The sequence below is a fragment of the Symphalangus syndactylus genome, chromosome X (assembly GCF_028878055.3).
Source record: "Symphalangus syndactylus isolate Jambi chromosome X, NHGRI_mSymSyn1-v2.1_pri, whole genome shotgun sequence".
Classification (NCBI taxonomy): domain Eukaryota; kingdom Metazoa; phylum Chordata; class Mammalia; order Primates; family Hylobatidae; genus Symphalangus; species Symphalangus syndactylus.
The window spans coordinates 115,594,155-115,618,789 of NC_072447.2; the positions used below are offsets into that span (position 1 = coordinate 115,594,155).

Below are 24,635 nucleotides of genomic sequence, written 5' to 3' on the forward strand. Positions count from 1 at the left end.
CAGCTCAATCCATGTCCCTGCAAAGGACATGATCTTGTTTTTTATGGCTGCATAGTACTCCATGGTGTATATGTACCACATTTTCTTTATCCAGTCTACCATTGATGGGCACTTAGGTTGATTCCATGTCTTTGCTATTGTGAATAGTGCTGCAATGAACATAATGTGTGCATGTATCTTTATGATAGAAGGATTTATATTCCTTTGGGTATATACCTAGTAATGGGATTCCTGGGTCAAATGGTATTTCTGTCTTTAGGTCTTTGAGGAATTGCCACACTGTCTTCCACAATGGCTGAACTGATTTACACTCACACTAACAATGTATAAGCATTTCTTTTTCTCTGCAACCTCACTAGCATCTGTTATTTTTTGACTTTTTAATAATAGCCAAGAAATCAGGTTCTTATTCTTGCTCTGCTACTAACTAGCTGTGCAGTCTTGGCAAGTCAGTTACCCTCTTTGGTTCTTCATTTCCTCAATTGTAAAATAGGTATAATCCTTGCTACACAGGATTATTTTATTTTATTTTATTTTAATTTTTGAGACGGAGTCTCACACTGTCGCCCAGGCTGGAGTGCAATGGAGCGATCTCAGCGCACTGCAACTTCTGCCTCCCAGGTTCAAGCGATTCTCCTGCCTCAGCCTCCAGAGTAGCTGAGATTACAGGTGCCCACCACAACGCCCAGCTAATTTTTTGTATTTTTAGTAGAGACAGGGTTTCACTATGTTGGCCAGGCTGGTCTTGAACTCCTGATCTCGTGATCCGCCTGCCTTGGCCTCCCAAAGTACTGGGATTACAGGCGTGAGCCACCGCTCTTGGCCACTACACAGGATTATTATAAGTTAATGTATGTGAACATATTTGAGGATATAATCACCAGAAGAAGGAAACTATAAAATATTGGAATGAGTTACCAAGGGATGCTGTGGAATGTTATTTTGAAATCATTAAAAACAGAAGGGCCGGCCGGGCGCGGTGGCTCACGCTTGTAATCCCAGCACTTTGGGAGGCCGAGGCGGGCGGATCACAAGGTCAGGAGATCGAGACCACGGTGAAACCTCGTCTCTACTAAAAATACAAAAAAAAAATTAGCCGGGCGTGGTGGCGGGCGCCTGTAGTCCCAGCTACTCGGAGAGGCTGAGACAGGAGAATGGCGTGAACCCGGGAGGCGGAGCTTGCAGTGAGCCGAGACTGCGCCACTGCACTCCAGCCTGGGTGACAGAGTGAGACTCCGTCTCCAAAAAAAAAAAAAAAAAAAAACAGAAGGGCCTTTCCTTTGGTGGACAGGCATTAAGCACATTTGCAGGCAGAGGGAAGCAATCTGTAATCTGTGATCATCTTTCCATGTGGTAAAATAAAATAACCTGTTCTTTCTGGCATTTGCCACAGAAACACAGAGGAGGCCACTACTGGTGCTTAGTCTTTCTCTTATCAAATTTCTGAGATATATTCCTGAAGTTAGGGACTAAATCCAGGCTAGGATGGTATGAAGTAAAAAGTATACAAAGATGTTTGCATAATGCTCTCCTTCTTATCCAAATGATTCACAAAGGAATACTTGAAACTTTGGGTTGGTTTGGGTGAAGTCATGCTAAACATAGGATAATGGGCCTTTATTATCTTGTCTCAATGACCTTGCCAATTACTTTCCAAGTGGATGTTTCTAAGGATTTAATGCTTTGAAAGAATCATTGTCACAATACGAGGTGGAGGGCATTCTCTGTGCAACTGGCAGTGTGTTGGAGGCATAGCCAATGTGTAGCCCACAATATAGTTAGCTTTCGCCAGGCCAGGAGTGGTGCATGTGAGCTACAGCCCCACCAGAGCTCACAGCCAGAATAAGGAAGTGCTTCAGAGGAAGTTAGACTAGGAGGATTTGCTAATCCTCAAGGATTCCCTACAGTCTTTGATCATTCTTAGGTCTCCTGAAAGGGTCATTTGTGAACTACAGCTTCAAGACAGTCCTGTTCCCTCGCATTTTTACCCAAGCTCAAAGTCATCATCTAATATTGGTTCTAACTATGAGATGAATTGTATCTCTGGCATGTCCTTCCAGTTTTTGTAATGCCTGCAGCCATCTCTTCTGCCTTCCACAGGTAGCTATTCACTAGTCATGATGTACCACATACTATTTCCTAGATCCTGGAATTTCTCCAGTGCAATTGTATCAGCTAGCATTTATTAGGTGCTTATTATATACCAGACACCATTTTAAATTCGTTGTGCTAACTAACTAATGTAATTCTCACAATGGTCATTATCTTCATTTTACAGATGAGGAAACTGACACAAAGAGTAGCTTAGAAACCTTCTAGTTAGTAAGTGGTGAAGTTGAAATTCAAATATAGGGTTTTTTTTTTTGATACCAGATCCTATCCTTATAACCACTAGTATAATTTTATATCTCTCCCAAAAAGCATATACAAACAAACAACCACAACTTTTCTTTTTCCCTCTCAGAAAGCTGAAGAAAGACTTGGAAATAGAACCCCTTTTCCTGTTACCTCCAAGTTCTGTTTTTATTTCCCTTATTTTAGACCCTGTCATCTGCACTGTAATATTTGAAAACCAAAAAAATCTTTCTAGAAGTATTACATCTCTTTCCAGACTCTCTAAGGGCCTGGGAGCCTCTCATAGCAGCCAAGCCTCAGGGACAAGCCTGTGTAGGGTCCTACCAGGTTAAGATTGAGTGTCTATCCTCATGTTTGAACAGTGTTTTGAGGAAACACTGTATCTATCTAGGAAAATAACCAAGATGTATTTTCAAAAGTAGTTGTTTTTTTCTACTAAGTTGTTTTTCTGAAGGGTAAGCCAGTCTGTGATTTTTCTCTGCAGCAATGAACAAATTTGGAGGAGGAAAGAAATTCAGTGGAATTTGGTTTAAATTGACCATAAGGACATTTCCTACTCCCCCTTTTTTTAGTTTTAGTTTTGAATTTTTCATATATTTTCAAGAAGGGGCCATGTTTAGCTCCTCAGCTGCACAATTCTTTCCTTTCTTTCTTGATAAATTAAAGATGCTTCATGGGGATTTTTAAATGTCAGATCCTATAACAGGCAAATGCTGTATTGCACACAGTTATTTTTTTAAAGGCAAAAGTTTGTAGCTTTTTCAAAAAGAGTTTAAAGTGTAAATACTGTTTTTTGTTCATTGTATTCTCATAGAGATGCTTCTGTTATGTCAACATTGTGAACATTGCCCTTTCTGGATAAACTTCTCCTGATGTTTCCTCAAGGGGTGAAGAGGGCAACAAGAAGTTATATGTCTGTAGGTGTTTTTTTAAAACCATTTGGATATTGAATGCATGTATCCAAATGGTACTGCAGCACCGGAGAAGGGAGCACTATGGAAAACAATTTTCCTGTTTGTAAATAGGAATCTGGCACCCGCCCTCACCAAAGGTGCATTTTAATCTTTCCCACATAACTGCCTCTGTTCTCCTTGGATATGAACTAATTTACCTTACCTAATACAAAGAAGCTTATCGACTATAAAGATAGACCCAGAGGATTTGGATTTCTTTGCTCCTTTTCCATCCTACTGTTAGACACTTATTGCCAGTTTTCCAGTTAGGAGCATTGCAAAATTGCCGGGTAGGACTTTCAGCTAAAAGAAAAATGGTGACTTTTGATTAGTTGTGCAGACAAAAAAAGTCCTAAGAGAGGTTAATAAAATTTAATGGGGTCAAAAATCTCAGTTACCAGATGGATAGTATGGCCTCTGCCTCAGGGGTCTTTATGAGCTACTTATAAGATATAGGTTATCTCATCTTGTATCAATTAAAAACTTGGCCTAGCCATCAGGGTCTCTTGCCTTAGCACTGCCATGAAGTAGAGAGCCACACAGGCCAAAGGGACTCTGCCCTGCACATTCATACTTCATTCCATTTTCATTAACTTTGATGACTGGCTTGCTGAATCCTGGTAAGACTCTTATCACTATTTTGCTGTCCTCATTAGTTTTTATAGGATGGAGGCCTAAAATTTAAAAAATAAAACTATTTTTTTGAGGTATGGCATGCATATAGTAAATTACGCAAATTTTAAGAATGCTTTTATTTAACATATGTGATTATATCAAGATATAGAACATTCCAAGCACCCCAGAAGGCTTCCTCATATCTCTTCCCAGTCAATAACCCCCTACCCAGAGGTAACCACTTTGTTCCCATAGATTTGTGTGCTTGTTCTTGGATTTCATGTAAATGTAGTGATATGGTAGCTAATTTTATGCATCTGGTTTATTTCAACATTCTTGTACCTGTATCTTGGTGGATATTTGTACACTCTTTGGTTATATACTTAGGAGTAGCATTCCAGGGTCATGTGATAGAGGTATGATTGGTTTTAGTAGATACTGCCAAATAGTTTTCCAAGGTAGTTGTACCAGTTAACAATTTCACCAGCAATGTATGAGAGTTCCAGTTGTTTCATGTTTTCAGTGCTTGGTATTGTCAGTCTTTTTCATTTTAGCTCTTCTGGTGGGTTTTGCATATCTCATTGTGGTTTTAATTTGCACTTCCCTGATGAGTAATAGTGATGAACACCTATTTATATGCTTGTGAGCCATTTGGATATTCTCTTCCATGAAGTGCCAGTTCAATTCTTTTATATTTTTTAAAAATTAGATTGATTATATTTTTCTTATTGATTTGTAGGAGTTTAAAAAATATATGAATGTAGTAGATATAAGTCCTTTGTTAGATATATATTGTGAATATTTTATCCCAGTCTGTGGTTGGCTTTTCATCCTCTTAAGGTATAATTAATTAATCTTTTCTTTCATGGTTAATGTTTTTTGTCCTCTGGGAAATATTTGCCTACCTAAGGTCATGAAGAGTTTCTCTGGTGGTGTGATCTAGAAGCTTTGTTGTTTTGACTTTCATATTTAGGCCTATGATTCATTTCAAATCATTATTAGTATTATTTTGGTATCTGGTATGAGGTAAGGGTCATGGTTCCATTGATTTATTTGTCTGTCCTTGAGCCAGTACTATGCTGTCTTAATTTCTGTAGCTGTATAACTAGCCTTGATATCTGGTAGCATATGTCCTTCAATTTGTTCTTCCTGAAGATGTTTCACTATTACTAGCCCTTTATGTATCCTTATGCATTTTAGAATTAGTTTGTCCAAATTGCCCTTTGGGAGTGGTTTTGATCTTTTTGACTCATTAGTTTTCCCTTTGTCCCTCTAACTTCAAAATCTAGGTAACCTTTTAAGGTGGAGACCGGTGGCCTGTTTGGGGCAGTTCCCCTCTAGAGGGAGAATTTGTCTCTGAAGTACCAGGAGACTGCAGGAGATTTTCCTGTGCCTTTCCTACCCAGACACCAGCCCAGAGCTCAGGTGACTTCAGGTAAGAAAAAGTAGCCCTGCATTTTGGGCTTCTCAAGTTTCCAGCCCATTTTAGTGTCTCCCAACTGCCAAAAGTTATGCTCATTTCTCCTTTCCTCAGGAGAGTCCTTCTGCCTTACAGCCAAGCTTCAACAGTGCCCAGAATTAGCAAATGCCACAGGAAAGGAAAAAAGCCCCTGATAGTCAGTTCACTTAGAAAGGGCTCTTTGCTCTCTGAAATGTTGGTTAATCTCGTCCTTGCTTTTCCTTAAACCTATCGATTTTGCAATTTATCTTTTTTTTGGGGGGGGGGTGTTTTTTTCGTTGTTGCAGGAGCGTTCACATCCTGTTTGGAAGCAAAGTCTGCAAATTGTTTAATAGGCCGAGCCTTGATACCCCCATCCCTCTCAGCTCTATCACAGGTAAGTTGTTTATGAACATTTGGGCCAATTCAGTAGGTCAGTGGAAGGATAGATAATGGACATATCCCTGAACCTCTCAGTCACAGATAGTGGGGATTTCCTAGGGGACTGATCTGCCTAAGTCACATTCAACTTGGAATTCAGCCAGTTTCTAGGGATAGCAAATGACATTAACATTCTCAGTTCTATTCCTGCTTAGGAGAATGAGATGTCAGCTCTGGCCCTGAATAAGGCAAATTTGCTCCTGTAGTCACCTAAATTTGTGCCCTCTAGCATAGGACTTTAGAAGTCCGACCTGGGCTGACATCCAGCTCTGCATCTTTACTTATGTGATCATGGGCAAATTACCGAATCTCTCTGATCTTCAGTTTTTCCACTTATAACTTCATAGGATGATTTTATTGTGAGGATTAAATGTACTACAGGTTGAGTGTCTCTAATCTCAACATTTGAAATACTAAATGCTTCAAAATCCAAAATGTTTTGAGCACCAACATGATACCTTTGCTTTCTGATGGTTTGGCATACACAAAGTTTGTTTAGTGCACAAGATTGTTAAACATATTCTATAAAATTACATTCAAGCTATGTGTATAAGGTGTTTATGAAACATAAATGAATTTCATGTTTAGTCTTGGGTCCCATTCCTAAGATATCTCATTATGTATATTCAAATACTTCAAAATCTGAAATCCAAAACACTTCTGATACCAAGCATTTTGGATAAGGGATACTCAACCTGTAATATAAGAAAAGTGGGTTTTACAGTCCTTGATACACAATAGGTCTCCCATTAATGTGACAATTTATTAGAAAAATTCTTATGGGCACATCATTGCATCTGACATATGCTTTCAGAGGCTGGGGATTGTGCTTGGTTACTTTTTTGAGGGGAGTAAAATTTACATATAGTGAAATGTACAAATCTTTAGAGTACCATTCAATGAGTTTTGACACATGCATACTCCTGTGTAACCCATAACCATATCTAAACATGATCATTACCATCACTCTAGAAAGTTCCTTTATGCCCCTTCCCAATCAGTTCCTACTCCCATAAATGCAACCACTATTCTGATTTTTTTCTACATAGATTATTTTGCATTTTCTAAAATTGTGATGGATGGAATCATACAGCATGTAATCTTTTGTGTTTGGCTTCTTTCATTAAGTATAACGTTGATTATTCCTCCATGTTGTTATCCGTCAGTAGTGCCTTTCTTTTTATTGCTTATTAGTATCACATTGTGTGAATATGCCACAGTTTGCTTATTCATAATCTTCTTGATAGATACCTGAGCTCTTTCTACTTTTTGGTGATTATGCATACAACTTCTATAGCTATTCTTGTAAAAGTCACTTTGTGAACTTTCACTTAATTTGGGTAAATACCTAGGAGTGGAATTGCTGGCATATAGATAGGTGCATGCTTAGTTTTATAGGAAACTGATAGATGTTTTTCCAAAAACATAATATGGTTTTATACTCCTACCAGTAGTATGAATGTGTGTGAGAATTCTGGTTCCTCTACATCTTTGTCAATATTTGATGTTGTCAGTCTTTAATTTTAGCCAATCTACTGAGTATATTGTGGTATCTTAGTGTGATGTCAATTTGCATTTCTTTGATTACTAATAATGTTGAGGATGTTTTCATGTGCTTATTAGCTCTTCATTTGAATTGTCTGTTCAGATCTTTTGACCATTTTTAAGTTGGGTTGTTTGTCTTTTTATTATGGAGTTGTGGGGGTTCTTTTTATATATATATAGACACACACATGCACACACACACACACACGTATATCTGACAATGAACTTTATATATTCTGGTTGAAAGTTCATTGTCAGATATATATTTTGTGAATATTTTCTCTCAGTGTCTGGGTTGCCTGTTCATTTTATTAACTATGATTTGATGAGTTGGTCCACTTTTCTATCCCCTGTTTCCCACATGCATGGTTGAAGCTTGATAATATTTACTGAATGAATGAGCTGAAAGTTGTTCCTCCCTCCCTCCTTCCATTATTTCTTTTTTTCAAAGACACTTACTGATTATATACTATGCTGGCAAGCACTCTTCTGTTCTTTGGGGATATAGCAGAAAACAAAACAGACAGATTTTTTAGTCTCATGACAATTACATTTTAGTCTATATGTATGTGGGGGTAAGGTGAGAGACAGAAAAACAAATAATTAAACAAGAAAATATGAGCTAGTTATAGATACCATCATGCAAAAATGAAATTTGTGTGTAATGGGAAAGGGATGATTAGGGGCTTTACCCAGGTTGAGGGGTAAGAATCTGAGGAGATGATATTAAAGTAGATATCAGAATGGCACGAAGTCAATCCCCACTCCTCCCTCACCAAGGAGAAAGGGATCCCAGGCAGAGGATATAGCTAATAAAAAATCCCTTAAAGTGAGTTAAGGCTAGGCATAAACTATCCAAAAGACCCCTTTAGGCTAGTTAAGGTGTCCAGAGTTGGTTGCTTTGGAAATTACCATAACTGGCATAAGCTGATGCTACACTCTTATCTTTCTTATTATTGGAATACCTAGCAGTTTCTTCAAGTTTCTCCTTGCCCTCTCCTCACCCACTAGTTGCTAAGTTCTGAGATGGTTTGAGAATAAAAAATTTAAAAAAGCTAATACAAGGGTCAAGAAAGTTAAGGCAAGGTCACTAATTTTTTTTCCCATCAAAAGTGACTGAGTCCCCCGCCCTGCAAAAAAAAATCAAGGGCCACATAAAGTAATAAGTAACTACATTTCTCTTATAAGAGAGCAAAATATGGAATGTTCTACCTCTCTGCTTTTTATGTTTAGGTTGTGTAATGTACACCTCAATAAATACAATAAAAATTTGATGAATGAAATATAATTTATTCCAATTTTTTCCCAGTTTCAGGAGAGAGATACAAGAAAAGATGATGGAAAAGGGTAAGAGTAGATGGAGATAGAGAGGGTGTGAAATAGAATGAAACACATAAGTGAATAAATGGAAGCATATTGACCAAGAGGAGGAATAAAAGAGTCCCAGAGGAAGATAGAGAAGCTGAGAAAAAAAAACTGGGTGAATGGGAAGTCAGAAGTTAAGTAGGTTTTTTTTTTTTTTTTTTTTTGAGACGGAGTCTCGCTCTGTCACCCAGGCTGGAGTGCAGTGGCGCAATCTCGGCTCACTGCAAGCTCTGCCTCCCGGGTTCACGCCATTCTCCTGCCTCAGCCTCTCCGAGTAGCTGGGACTACAGGCGCCCGCCACTACGCCCGGCTAATTTTTTTTTGTATTCTTAGTAGAGACAAGGTTTCACTGTAGTCTCGATCTCCTGACCTCGTGATCCGCCCGCCTCAGCCTCCCAAAGTGCTGGGATTACAAGCGTGAGCCACCGCGCCCGGCCGTTAAGTACGTTTTGTGTGAGTGTGTTCCTGTCATCTTCTTGTGCCTTTGGGCTGTATATACCATATAGTAGTTATTGCTTCCTTTGAAAAATGTGGTAGTGCTCTCTTACAATATTTAACACACATCTTTCTTCCATGTTTTCCTTCTGATGAGCTGGTGCATCTTCTAAATAAATGCCACATTCCTTTCCTTGATTTCTCTCCATATTTCCTTTCATGAGACGTTTTTCTCTTAAATCAAACAAACAGATCCTTTGAATTAATAAAACAAAATATACCTAAAGCTAAATGACGACTTAATGGGTGCGGCACACCAACATGGCACATGTATACATATGTAACAAACCTGCACATTGTGCACGTGTACCTTAAAACCTAAAGTATAATAATAATAAAATTAAAAAAAAAAACTGCCCTGCCTCTAGTACCCATTCTCCTATATTCCATATGGAAAATTGCCTCCAACAAAATCGTGCCTTCTGGTCATTATCGTTGTGACCCTCATCATCAGGGCAAACCCCATGTCTACTGGTAAGATTTTGGACAAAAAAAAAATGTAGTGATCTGATAGGACTTAGGCTAAGTAGAGATAGTATATAACTGAGAGGGTCAAAAAAGGCCCTGTGAAGACCAGCAGGCTGTATGTGCAAATCACAGACCATCTGGCTGATGATTTTATGTACTCCAATAAATATCCAAGGATTATAGTCAGCTGAAAGTGAAGCCTGTGGCTTGCTGGGCCCCACTCTGGTCAGAGCTGCTGAAAACCGGGCAATAATAGACTTGGTAGAATCCTAAAGGAGTTATATAGATGACTACTTCCTAAGACTTTCAACTAGGAAAAGCCTGACTGGGGCTGGAGAAAGAAAGTTAGCCCAATTTACAGAATTAATCAGAAATTTAACATGTAGGTATACCCAAGAAAAAAACTGGCCAAAGGTATATAGCTACACTGATCAGCCATATAGACCTGGACTATTGCAGGAAAAACAATCTGGTGAGGGGAGATATGAAAATAAATTTGTGAAAGAATTTAGAAATTCTTATAAAGATGTGTCAGCTCATCAGAACAGAAAAGCAGAATAATCTATTTGGAGTGAGAAGGGAGATAATCTAGGCCCCCAAAACTAATGTAGATCCTGAAGCTTCAGGGACTCTAAGTTTCAACTCAGCTCCCTTTTCAGTTCAATTTAAGGTTGTAGGATGGGCTTGTGAAACCTCAGGGCATATGGGCATGTATGTACCAGGTTAGCAGAGAAGAAAGAGTTGGAAAAACTGTGAATCAAATAAACAAGTGAGTAAGAAATATGAGATATATCAAAATACTAAAAACTTCTTGCATCCTCAGCAGATTCATTTTAAGTGTGGTGGGGAGTGGTAAACCAGACAAATGTAGCAGGTAGATTATATTGAGCCAATATCTAGATTTTCAAATAAATCATATTGCCTTACACAAGTATATACTTACTCAGAAAGTGGGTTTGCAGAGCCCACCAGACATGCAGATGAAAATAGTACAACCATGGCTTTAGATAAAGTTGGAAGAACTAGCTGCTAGATATGGAAGAGGGGCAGTAATAGGAAATTATCAAGGAACTAGTTTTATAACTGAAATTCTCCAAAGTTTGGCAAAATACAGAGAATATAGGACTTTTATTTACCATAAACTCCCCAGGCTGCAGGGCATCTGGAAACTTTAATGAATGGATTCCTAGAAACACAGAAAGAATTCAGCAGCACCAGATATAAATGGCAATGAGGCAAAGGTACTAATAATTGACAGAGCCTGCGTGAGTATATCCTTCCTCCAAAGAGATGTTCAAGAAAGACAGACAAACTACCTAAACTCACTTTTCTCCCAAATCTCTTAACAAGAGATAAAGACCATGAGGTTTTCAAAGGAAAGAAAAGTAGTAGAGCCTCACAAGGCCAGCAACAAAGGAGGGGCTATAGTTAGACATACTGTTTCAACCTTAACAGCAATTCTTGATAGGGGTAACCAGTAGCCATAGCCTGTAGGATGGATAAAGGCTCAAAGACACTAATTTTTATATCTCTCTTTTTTATTATTAGGTCTGCTTTGCTGTTTTCTCTTGGCTGTGACAGTCCGCCTGATGGTCATTATAATAGCAGTTCACCACTAGTACAAACAAGAGTACCATACATAAATTCTGTGCGCAGTTTACCAACGTCATCAAAAAGTTATATTGTTCCACTGTTCTCATTCTGTACTTGATCACCATCATAATCATATCAACATCCTAATTTCTGGCCTAAACCAACCACAGAACCATTGTTAGCCCCTTATACTATCCATTGTCACCAAGAGTCCATTTGCTAGAGCTTTTAGTGATATTTTATCTATTTAGAAGAGCACTGCGGCATGGATTCTGTGTCATTTCCTGTACTCATTGATGGACTTATTGCTTGTGTAGCCCAGTTAATAAGAATAGCTGATGAGCTTTTACAATTCATTATACAAGTACAAGAAGCTCCTTATGTAGAAGAAAATGGTAGAGCAGAAGAGACTGAAGCAGATGCACCTCTTCCCGAGGAGCCTTCGCTACCAGATCTCCCTGATCTCTCAGACTTAGACTCAATACTTACACCAAGAGAGGATGAAGACCTAATGTTTGATATAGATCAGGCTATGTTAGACATGGATAACTTATATGAAGATACAGTCTCTGGTATAAATGATGACTTAACAAGTGACTAAGACCCAATTTCTGCACCCGCCCCCAGGGATGTGAAAACTGATCATTTCTCTGTTTTAATATATTCTTATTTTCTGTATATTAGCAATATGTGTTTTCTCACAGTTCTGCACATTTTCATTACTAATAACCTATATAACAAGTGAGATTTGATTTACTTCTAGCAAAAGCTGGTCTTTTTTCCTCTTTGTTGTTATTCAGAAAGTTCTGGTTTTTGCCTTGTAGGTCTCCCTTTACCTGTATTTACTCTCATGCTAGAATTTCTCATGACGGGAGCAAACAATAGTAAAGAAAATACATTCCTTACCTAATTATGGAATGGAGAACTGACGAACTCTATCACATCTTGGGACTAATTTCACTGCCCTCCAATGAGTGGAAATGAAAAGGGGAATATCCCCCAGGGTAGCATTACAGTAAATGAATACATTCACATTAACAAGACAATGTTGGGATACTTTTATTTGAAAGGATATAACTCCTTACTTATCCTTTAAGAGAGCATGTGTCCGACAAAAAATGCTATAGCAGACTAACGGAGATCATTTTCAAAGAGTACTATCTACCAGATAATAAAAGTGCAGAAAGGTTTTCAAATGACTGTTGCCAAGGAGAAAACTGAAAAAGCTGGGACCAAGAGTTCCAATGCAGGACTGTTCCTGCAAATTCTGACCACATTGCAGCTACTTTGCACTATTATTCCCCAAATGGAAAAGACACACTATACCAAACAATCAAAGAGAGAAGCAATAGAAGGGCCAAGAAAAGCCCTGCAAAGAATATTCACCAATGGAAAGACAAACACTCACCGTATTGGACTAAATATCTATGGACTAGATATAGTCCTTAGGCATCAAAGCAGGAAGATGCTACAACCCCATAATATGTGGAGCTGGTTGGACCCTAGTTTTCCTGGGTCACCTGGACAGATTGTACTGTAATGGTACCTCAGGAACCAGATAAGGTATATTCCCGTGTTTGCTTTGATTCTGTAATTGTATGTGCTTAAGGATTGTTAAGATATAACCCCCGCTCTGAGGAATGGATTGTTGTATTAAGTATGTTTGCTCTATGGAACAGAATTAGAGTTAATAGTGAAAAGAAATGTTTAGGAAATAAGAAAATACTTAGGAACAAGAAGTAGTGGGGATGGTGTTTTCAGGAGAGAGAAGCAAATCAATAAATTGTCAACAGTTATGCGACGGTTTACGATGGAAAGTCATGATACGGAGTTAGTTTCTAAACAGGTTTATGAACAAAGCCCTGTTTTTGTCTTCTGCAAATTAGCCAACCCTAAGGTGTTGCTATAAATAGCTAGTAGGCGATTGACGTAAGTCATGTATCTGAAAGCTCAATTAGATGGAGAATTATTAACTAGTTTAGTCCACTGATTGGATATCTCTGATTGAAATCCTGCATCTCCTCCAGGAGAATGGAGTGAGTGGCTGATCCTTTATGCAAATTAGCTCTTTTCTGTATCTTCTTAAGACCAGTGTTAAAGCCAATTATTATATAGCATGGCAAAAAAGAGAGGGGCTCACCATTCTGAGACAAGCTTAAAGGTGTGAAAATCAAGGAAGATAGGCTGGTAGATGGCATTAGATTAGGTAGTACAAGTTTTCATCCCTATTTGTTTGGGCTAAAATATGTGGGGAGTTGTGCCTATATAAATTCCTATGTGTGATGATTACTGCTAGTTATTATCTTATGACTGTTTACAATCTGTATTAGCTATTGATCTAAACCATTTTACTGTTTTCTTTCAAGAGATTTTAACTAATAAACTTTCATTCACAAATCAAAAAAACATGTGGTCATCTTAAATTACCTGGTGGTGAATTTGGAGGCTACCAAATGGGCCCACAAGAACTTCACTCAATGTAAGGTAGCAGAGCATAACAAGAGAGAATGTTGTACCAGGAGTCTGAAGTTATACTTCTGGCTTTGTCAGATGATCTTAAACAAATCTCTAAACATAGTCCTTTCTCATTTGCAAAATGAGGGTTATTAATAAATTTTCTGCTTACCTTCAGTGATAATAAGGAACAAATGAAATAATAGTTTTCAAAGCCTTTGGCATGACATATCTGACATTGAGACAGAATATATGAAATCACTTTTCAGGAATATCTGAAAAATGTGCATGCGTATGTTCATTGCAGCACTATTCACAATAGCAAAGACATGGAATCAACCCAAATGCCCATCAGTGATAGACTGGATAAAGGAAATGTGGTACATATACACCATAGAATACTATGCAACCATAAAAAGGAACGAGATCATGTCCTTTACAGGGACATGGATGGAGTTGGAAGCTATTACCCTCAGCAAACTAACGCAGGAACAGAAAACCAGAAGCCACATGTTCTCAAGTATAAGTGGGAGCTGAACAATGAGAACACATGGACACAGGGAGGGGAGCAACACACACTGGGGCCTGTTGGGGGCTGGGGTGGGGAGAGAGAGCATCAGGAACGGATTCCCAGCTAATGGATGCTGGACTTAATACCTAGGTGATGGGTTGATCAGTGCAGCAAACCACCAAGGCACATGTTTACCTATGTAACAAACCTGCACATCCTGCAAATGTACCCCAGAACTTAAAAATTAAAAAGAAAATTCACCCATGTGCAAAAAGTTTGTATGACAATACCTGAAAGTCTATTTGACATGAAATAATTATCCAATAGTTTTACACCTGTTTTCTAAGAGATAAGAGCTTTCTTATTCTACTTCATGCCAAAGTTAGAATTCGGAATCAGCTATTGTTTCATTCTTTGGAGCTGATTTTTTTTTTTTTACCAAATTGAATTCTTTTGGGGAGTCTACTTGAGTTCTGGTAGGAATAATAATGAAGAAGAAACAATATGAAAAAGCCCTTCAGGAAATAATGAATTATATTCCATTTAAGGGTAAGATTTTGTTCCTGAGGGGGTTATGTAACTCTGAACGTTATTAACCCACTGTGATCCAACTTGATTTTTATGATTTTTCTTTTACATCAAAGTTGACTATTGTGTTTTTGTACTGACAGTCTTATCTTAATAGACTAGATATACTTAGTGATACCTCTTGGGAATACTTCTTATATTTTTTCAGAGATCCTACTCCCTCCAGCCCATATTTAAAACTGGTTTTCTTCTGTCTATTTAACCCTCAGAAAGCTCACAAACCAACCAACCAACCAACCAACCAACCAACCAACCAACCAACAGAAAATCCCTAAAGAAAGAAAAAATAACTTCTAGTTCCTGAAGTTAGTTATTTGCGAATTACTTCTATTGATAAATAAAACTGTCAGTTTCCAATATCACATCTCTTCAGGGCAATAAATAATCCTTGGAGGTGACTGCCATTATGAAGGTTGGAACTGCATTTTACAAGGTAAGAAAAATCACTGAAGTCTTTATACCTGGTCACAATTTCATCTTAAAGACCCTAGAAAAATGCCAAAGGCGGCCAGACGTGGTCCCAGCACTTTGGGAGGCCAAGGCGAGTGGATCACGAGGTCAGGAGATCGAGACCATCCTGGCTAACACGGTGAAACCCCGACTCTACTAAAAATACAAAAAATTAACTGGGCGTGGTGGCGGGCGCCTGTAGTCCCAGCTACTAGGGAGGCTAAGGCAGGAGAATGGTGTGAACCTGGGAGGCATAGGTTGTGATGAGCCGAGATTGTGCCACTGCACTCCAGCGTGGGCGACAGAGTGAGACTCTGTCTCAAAAAAAAAAAAAAAAAAAAAAAGAAAGAAAGAAAGAAAAATGCTGAAGGCATCTCAAAAGATAATTTTAAGTTTACCACAAATATTCATATAAGGTGGACAAGGGGGCCACAGTTATGAAACACAACTTTAGTGTTTCAGATTCCTCTAATCAAAGATGTCATTAACAGGCCAGGCGCGGTGGCTCACACCTGTAATCCTAGCACTTTGAGAGGCCAAGACAGGCGAATTGCCCGAGCTCAGGAGTTCGAGACCAGCCTGGGCAACATGGTGAAACCCCATCTCTACTAAAATACAAAAAAATCAGCCGGCACGGTGGTAGGCACCTGTAATCCCAGCTACTCAGGAGGCTGAGGCATGAGAATAGCTTGAACCTGGGAGGTGGAGGTTGCAGTGAGCCAAGATCATGCCACTGCACTCCATCCTGGGCAACAAAGCGAAACTCTGTCTAAAACAAAAAACAAAAAAAAAGGTGTCATTAACAAAATCTGTTGTTGAAGGCACATAAATACACATGCCTCTATATTATGACAAATTCTGGAAATACTGGTCATTCCAATAATTTTATTCTTTTTTTTTTTTTGAGACGGAGTCTCACTCTGTCGCCCAGGCTGGAGTGCAGTGGCGCAATCTCGGCTCACTGCAAGCTCCGCCCCTCGGGTTTACGCCATTCTCCTGCCTCAGCCTCTCCGAGTAGCTGGGACTACAGGCGCCCGCCACCATGCCCGGCTAATTTTTTGTATTTTTTAGTAGAGACGGGGTTTCACCGTGGTCTCGATCTCCTGACCTCATGATCCGCCCGCCTCGGCCTCCCAAAGTGCTGGGATTACAAGTGTGAGCCACCGCGCCCGGCCAATAATTTTATTCTTAAACTTGGGGGAACACGCCTTTCTTGAAACTGTAACTTCTAAATTTTTAAGGTAGGCAAACCTCTAACTTCCAGCTTTGGAAATCAACTCTGTTGCAGCTCATTTTATGGAGAAAAAAAATGTTCTGTGTGAAATACAGCTTTTAATCTCAAGTTTTAAAAAGACATGTTGTCTATTTGAAACTTAAGATGTGAATGGGCTTATCTTTGGGTCCTTATCCCAGGTGCCGGAGTTCTTGATGCTTCACCCCTACAAACCTCGACTCATTGAGAAAATTTCTATTTGTACTGGGCATTTCTTCATTTTTTCACCAGTTGGAATCACAGCACACTTTAAAAGATTTAGCAAGGTGTCATCAGGGATGGCACTAGAGAGTGGAGAAGAAGTGCATCTGCTCTGTCCTATTCTTGATTACAGACATTGAGGAAGTAATCCTACCAATCCTTGAAGACAGAACCTCATGGTCCGACTGTTATTAAGCATGGAATCAAGTGGAAAAGACAAATTTTCTCTTTTAGCTCAGTTATTTCATTATCATCTAGAGGCTGTTTCTCTTTGAATAATTCTGTTCCTGGGAAATAATTCTTGTCCATTCTCCTACAGCCTTCTTTCAGGTATGAAGGTCATTTGAAAAAAAAAAGAAAGTGTCCTTTCCTTCTTGGTTTGGGGCTCCCAACATGTAACCCTCAGGGTAAATGTGTTCCACTAGATCCTGGGGTGTGACCCGCTTAAGATGTTAATATGTTTTTTTCTTGATGAGTTAGCACACATGAACTGTATGCTTACAAAGAATTTGAGAAATTTTGCCTAACATGGAAAAGCTGAGTTAATTTGCCATAAACGTAATGGGAGCATAGGACTGGCATGGTGGCTTATCCCTATAACCCAAGAACTTTGGGAGGCCCAGGCAGGTGGATCACCTGAGGTCAGGAGCTTGAGACCAGCTGGCCAACATGGTAAAACCTGTCTCTACTAAAAATACAAAAATTAGCCAGGCGTGGTGTTGCATGCCTGTAGTTCCAGCTACTAAGGAGGCTGAGGTGGGAGGATTGCTTGAACCTGGGAGACGGAGGTTGCAGTGAGCCGAGATGGCACCACTGCATTCCAGCCTGGGTGACATTGTGAAACTCTGTCTCAAAAATAAAAATAAAAATAAAAATAAATAATAATAATAATAATGGAAGCATAAAGTTAGGTTTCATTCATTTATTTGCATCGAAAGGAAAGATTGGTTTGCCTAGTTTCATCCAATCCTACATGAGAAGAGTTTATACTGCAAAAATCAAGTGTATCATATAATGTGATTAAAAAAATCAAAATCATGACTTTTTTATGCTTGTGGCCCTAAGCACTGTGTGAGTGTTTCATTTTTTTTTAAGACTAGATTTTGGATATTTATTGAAGAGACTTATCAGTCTGATTCCTCAAATCAAGGACTTTTGAGGATGAAGTTCTCACAGACACTTGAATTGTTGGAACCTCAGCAGCTCACATCATTGAGCTAAATTTATACACTAAAGTTAAAATTACAAAAACACAACCCCAAAAAGGACATTGCTGATTTGTTTAAGAAGGTGGGATTATTCAGCCTTAAACTAGACATGTGAATTGAATAGAGAGAAATTAGAGGCTGTATGCATTTGAGACTCAATGAAACCACATATTTTTAAAAAACTCTAATTCACAGATTGGGAAGGATTACAGTTTTTTTCTAGAAATGAAGTCACAATTCAGAAGGGATTATAGAGTTTGATGAGTATAAATTATGTTTTACATTCCTGAAGCAATGCCTTTGGAGTATAAACTTTAATATATATATGATTTCTCAAGCCTGCCTTTCTAATCAGTGGGGCTTAGTTTGAAGAGAAACTAATTATGTTAAAATTGATGTATAGCCATTGCTAAGATAATTTATCTTGGAAAATTTGGAGCAAACTATATAAATATAAATCTCCAAATGATTCTGAAGTCTCTGGCTATGTGACTAAACTTTAGGCCATATTTGAGTTTTGGTGGCTCTAAGGAATTATATTCTTTATCACTATTGACATTGAAGTTGACAGTCACTCACTATCCCGGCTTTATACCTGGAGCTAGAGTTTGATGTGATCTGATTGAAATAATTCAGTCTACTAAATACCATGGTTTTCATTTATTTGATTCACAAATATCAGTGAATAGCACCAGGCCTAAAATTGTTGATCTTTGCATAAATAGAGTGCTTTTTGAATTACTTTTCAAAAAGTAATTTACTTTTGAAATTACTTTGATTACTTACTTTTGAAATTACTTTGATTACTGCTGAATATCCATAATATTGAATAGTTAAGAGGTGCTACTTTGCCAGTGTTATGGATTAAACATAATTTAGCTGGCTGGGCATGGTGGCTCACATCTGTAATCCCAGCGCTTTGGGAGGCTGAGATGGGAAGATCACTTGAGGCCAGGAGTTTGAGGCCAGGAGTTTGAAATCAGCCTAGGCAACATAGTGAGACCTTGTCTCTAAAAATAATAAAAATGGGCTGGGTGCAGTGGCTTACGCCTGTAATCCCAGCACTTTGAGGGGCCGAGGTGGGCAGATCACTTGAGGTCAGGAGTTCAAGACTGGCCTGGCCAGCATGGCAAAACCCCTTCTCTACTAAAAAAAAAAAAAAAAAAAAAATACAGAAATTTTCTGGGTGTGGTGGTGCACGCCTGTAGTCCCAACTACTATGGAGGCTGAGGCAGGAGAATCGATTGAACCCAGGAGTTGGAGGTTGCAGTAAGCTGAGATTATGCCACTGCACTCCAGCCTGGGTGACAGAGCGAGCCTCCGTCTCAAAAATAAATAAATAAATAAATAAATAAATAAATAAATAAATAAATAAAATTTTAAAATGTGGCCTTGTGAAATATGAAACTATACTTAGATAGGTTCACTACTGAAAGTAAAACAGACACTCCAAAACTTGTGCATCTTCAAAAATGAATCCTAGTGATGATGGTTGCACAATGTGAATGTACTTAATTCCACTGAACTGTAAACTTACAAGTGGTTAAAATGTGAAATTTTATATTAGGTATATCTTACCACAATAAAAATTCCACTTCAATGTACACAGGAATGGACCCTGGAAACAATGTTGGAATCTCTGATGCTTAATCAAGAGAACAAGAAGAAATAAAACCCCGTGGCACATTCAGGTTAGTGGGATGATAGTTGAGAAATATATGAAAATATAGTAGCATAAAGCTATTATGTAAAAACAGTGATAAGAAATTATGGAATAAAGAACACAAGGGACAAAGTTTCTGGACAGTAAAAGGACTAAAACGAAGAGGAAAAAATAATGAGAAGGTTAATGAGGGTTGGAGGGCAGTTAAGGTAGAATCCAAAAGTGATTCCGTGGTCATATGATAAGCAGATCCCCATGAGAGTGAGAAAGCCATCGCACTGGTTTTCAAATGCAACAGTAACTAAAACTGGGAAAGGAAGATCATATGAGCAAGTGGAGTCAAGCCATACAACAGAAGGTGACCTACCAACACAAAAATTAATGAAATATTGCAGTGAAATTGTTTGAAAATAAATGCATTCTCAATTTTAAAGAGAATGGGGGGCCTAAAATGATAAAGTTTATCTCATATTCAGTGGGGTGAGGACTGTAAACTTTAGTTGTATTCTGCAATTATCTATTTTTTAAAAACTATTTTATTCCCATTAACCATTCCGTCACTTGGAAGCAATTCATGTTCTAAAAATATCTGTGATTTTTTTTCTCACAGTATTATAACAATTTATGTAAAGTGAAAAAAACACTGAAACAACAATATACATCTTTAATGGAAATATATACATATATCAAAGTGTAGATACAGCAGACTGCTTAACACAGTAACTGATACTTCACATCAACAGCAGGGCTGTGGGAGAGAGGGAGGGGTAAGAGAAGGATGGGCCTTTACTATATCTATTACCTGCCATTTTACTGCACAGAATTAGACCATATGCCATGAGTCCTGCATGTGTAACAATAAAAATGAGTAATTATAGCAGCTAATAGTAAATTCTTTTTTGATACACAGTCTCACTCCATCGCCCAGGCTGGAGTGCCATGGCACAATCTTGACTTATTGCAACCTCTGCCTCCCAGGTTCAAGCAATTCTTGTGTCTTAGCCTCCAGAGTAGCTGGGATTACATGCACCTGCCACCACGCCCAGCTAATTTTTGTATTTTTAGTAGAGACTGGGTTTCACCATGTTGGCCAGGCTGGTCTCGAACTCCTGACCTCAGATGATCTGCCAGCCTTGGCCTCCCAAAGTGCTGGGATTACAGGCATGAGCCACCACACCCCGCCCAGCTAATAATTATTGACTGCTACTGTATGCTCAGTATTTCGCTATGCCTAAGTACATTACCTATTTTATTTTATCTTTACATTTCTCCAGGGAGGTAAGCACAACACCAGGCTTATTGAAATAACTTAAAGCAGATAAATGGCAAAAATAAAATAAGGGAACTCATGGATGGGCCTAACCATTTACCACTTCCTCCAGCATAGCCCTTTCAATCTCCATGTTGCTCTTTTTCATTTTTTATCCCATTCCAGGTTGCCCTGGTATTTGTTTTATGCCTCATTTCGAAGGCATAGTATTTTTATTTTTGTCTGAGAAAAGGGGACCAGATAAACACACAATGAGGTTTGCCTCGGAGCCTGGATCCATGAAGGAATGGCACTGCCAGTTGCCCTTCAGCTGGCAGGCACCCCTCAGCTGCTTTGACTTCAGGTAGCATGGAAAAGAGATGGAAATGGACATTAAAGCACTTCTGGTGCCATGCACTGAATGCTAGCTTTTCTTATTTCCCACAATCCCCTATGAAGTGAAGAAACTATTTTCATCTCTATTTTATAAATGAGAAAACTAACGCCCTGAAAATAGGAGTGAGTTTCTTTAGGTCATACAGCTAGTGGGTTAAAATTCTATCCTCAGTTGCTCTGGCTCCATAGTCCCTGCTGTTTCCGTGGTATCATGCTGCTTCCTTGAAGGGCTAAGTTAGCCTTGTTAGGAGGCTCTCCCAAACGGTTTGATAAGATGGCATAGAACTACACCTGCTTGATTGTAAATCTTGCCTAACTGGAAAGCAAAGCCTCACCTGTGACCTGCTTGAACTGCGCTCCCTCAAAGAGGTGGAACCTAACATTTTGGAGGTCATGCCATAGCAGATCCTGCTCCAGCCTTCCATTGAACTACAAACCCTGAGTATGACTTCATCTTTCAAATGTGTTTTTTAGCCTTCTCGCTAAGGGGCTGCCAGGGATTCAGTTGTGCCAACAATTACCAGCATCCAGACAGTGACCCCTCTGTAATCACTGCCCACTATGTCCCCAGTATATAGGATAGGATCGTTTGTTACGTGCTCTCACAGAACACTGTTCTTTCAGAGTATATATCTTAGTAGGTAATTATATAGTCATTAAAGTGATCATTTACTCTATATCCGCTACCAGCTTGTAAGCTCCATGAAAGCAGGGTCGGTGTCTGTCTTCTGTATCGCAAACACGCCGAACAGCGCTCAGTAACATTTGTTAAATTCGTGAATGCTTTTCCACCAAAGAATCAGATGGTTACTTATCTGGCCATAAAGAAAATACAAAAAGGTTGTCTGTGCCTTGCATAAATGGGCCTAGCTGTGAGGCCTGCCCAACCATTTGTTTGTTAGAGGGCTAAATCGTAGAAAAATGCTGATTCTTGCTCTGCTGCTCCAGACTTTGGAGGCCTTAAGCTTCCCTGAAAGCAGACATGAACTTGGCTTACCTCTTTCTGGTGGTATTTGATTGCCACCTTCAACTTGGCCAGGTCATGGTACTTCTGAGGGTCAAGCTCTTCACTGTGGTCATCTCGATGGTTGAGGATGATCTCCAGTTCCCTGGAGCTCCGAGCTTGGTCCAGCAGGTCTTTGGCAAAGAGCTTGCACTGCTGAGAGAGCTCCTCATACTCGGCCTTGAACTCATTCTCCACCTTGCTGAGCTCCTTGAGCTCCCAGCCCAGACGGAAGGCAGTTAGGATGGGGTCCTCACTTGATAAGGCAATGAGTGAGGGGCTTGCCAGAGCCTTATAGATGTTCAGTCGGGAGCGAGAGTGGCGCAGGCTGTCTACCTCTGAACTAGACACACACTCCACACAGTTGCAGCGGATCTGGTGGGGCCGTGGGATAGTGACCCGTTTTTGGACAAGTAATTTGATGATTTCGTAGTTGTTGGTGTGGGCAGCCAGCATGATGGGAGTGATGTCTGGTGTGAATTCAGAGAACTGCGTGTCCATCATCAGAGTGGGGACCTAGGTACAAGAAATGAGAAGCATAGAAGGGCAGGATTAAAGTTTGGAGAGAGAAGCATAGGGCCTATAAAATGCTGGCGATTCAGGAATTAGAGTCTCCATTCTTGTTTCAATTCTTTTGACCTCCTAAACCTCCTTCCTTATAGCTAATGTTTGTGGGATGCTTATTGTGTGCCAGGCACTATTCTAAGCACATTACATGTCTTTACTCATTTAATCTCCACAACAACCGTGTGAGGTAAATATTCTTCCCATATGAAGAAGCTGAGACAGAGGGAGATTAAAGAACACACCTAAGGTTACAAAGCTTTTAGTCAGCAGAGCCAAGATTTAAACCCAAGCAAGACTCTAGAGCCTAGCTCTAGAGTCAAATTGTCAATTATGCAATGACAACATGCCCATTTCTGTCTGAGACATACTGGAGAATACAGAGAAGTAAAGGACATTTTTCCTGACCTCCTGGAGAATTACTTGGGTAGAGCAAACTTTCATAAAACTGGTAACAGTACAAAGTATTATCTGCTCAGTTCCAAATGAGCAGTAGAGGCTATATATATAACTTCAGGGGACCAAAGACCAAGGCCAGACAGGGTTCGTCCAACTTCCTGTAAGTCCCAGGAAGGTAAAGATAATTCGTTAGGGTCAGGAAGAAGTACTCTGAAAATGAAGACTTCTCGGCTTGGGGAGGGGATACTGATAGCAAAAGTACCATTGATAAAACTGCTATGTCCATGATGTAATGTTTAGTGTAAATAGCAGCTATAGGTGAAAGATGGGGGCTTCTTTGGGTATTCAGGAGCACTTCCGGGTGAGTGTGCAGAACCTGATCGATGAATTAAAAAATCTTTCAACTTTAAAATGTCTCTTGCCCGGCACAGTGGCTCACGCCTGTAATCCCAGCACTTTGGGAGGCTGAGGCGGGTGGATCATGAGGTCAAGAGATAGAGACCATCCTGGCTAACACGGTGAAACCCCATCTCTACTAAAAATACAAAAAATTAGCTGGGCGTGGTGGCGGGCGCCTATAGTCCCAGCTACTTGGGAGGCTGAGGCAGGAGAATGGTGTGAACCCAGGAGGCAGAGCTGGCAGTGAGCCGAGATCGCGCCACTGCGCTCCAGCCTGGGCAACAGAGCAAGACTCAATCTCAAAAAAAAAAAACAAGTCTCTTTTGGGACCCAGTCTTTTCTCAGTTCAGTAGGGGAACTGAGGCAGCTTGCTAGACTCACAGAAGAGTTTAAGTGCGGTAGGACCTAGAGATAGAGAAGGGGAGGGCTGGGATAGTCAACAGAGGCAACAGAGGCTTTATTAAGAGGTGGAGCCGAGTATTCAAAACATGGATAGGATTCCAGAAAATCGGGAAATATTGATTTTTATTACACTTTAGGAAAAAAAAGTTCCAAATGTTCATTTTAACTGGGTAGGACAGACCATGGATAATTGGGAGTCTCATCGAATAGACAAATCGTGGGATTTTTGTTTTGTTTTTAATTTTTTTTATCTCTAAATGTAAGCAGAGAGACAAATCGTATTTTAATCAATAGGTTCTTTTTACTCTCAAAGCTTCTTCAAAAAATAAAACAACAACCCACAGTTACTGGCGAACTGACAAAGGGATGAGTTAACTGTTTTTCAACATCATTGCCTCCCTCCCACCTTGCACGCAGGATTCTCAAACAGGGAAATGGCCAGAAAACATAGAGTAGGAGAAAGGTGGAGGAGAAGGAGTTTGCAAGAAACCTGTTTCCTTCACTGAATGCGTGCATCAGCCTCTGAACAGTTGAAAGCTGACTGCATAATGGTCATTAATGGCCAGGATGGAGCAGCGAGTAAACATTGTTAAACATTTAGAGGGAG

The 24,635-nt window shown here is 39.5% G+C and overlaps 2 protein-coding genes across 3 annotated transcripts in view; one reads left to right on the forward strand and one right to left on the reverse strand.

Moving 5' to 3' along the window:
• Positions 1–13,674, forward strand: part of TRPC5OS (TRPC5 opposite strand) — a 28,878-nt gene extending 15,204 nt beyond the window's left edge. For both annotated transcript variants that reach the window (XM_055268238.1, XM_055268236.1), the window contains exons 2-4: positions 5,213–5,358; positions 5,670–5,758; positions 11,224–13,674. In XM_055268238.1, coding sequence (XP_055124213.1) covers positions 11,534–11,869 — 336 coding nt within the window. In that variant the 5' untranslated portion in view covers positions 5,213–5,358; positions 5,670–5,758; positions 11,224–11,533 and the 3' untranslated portion in view covers positions 11,870–13,674. The remainder of the gene's footprint in view (positions 1–5,212; positions 5,359–5,669; positions 5,759–11,223) is intronic.
• Positions 1–24,635, reverse strand: part of TRPC5 (transient receptor potential cation channel subfamily C member 5) — a 307,326-nt gene that overhangs the window by 127,531 nt on the left and 155,160 nt on the right. The window contains exon 3 of the mRNA XM_055268235.2: positions 22,259–22,780. Within this exon, the coding sequence (XP_055124210.1) occupies positions 22,259–22,780 (522 nt within the window). The remainder of the gene's footprint in view (positions 1–22,258; positions 22,781–24,635) is intronic.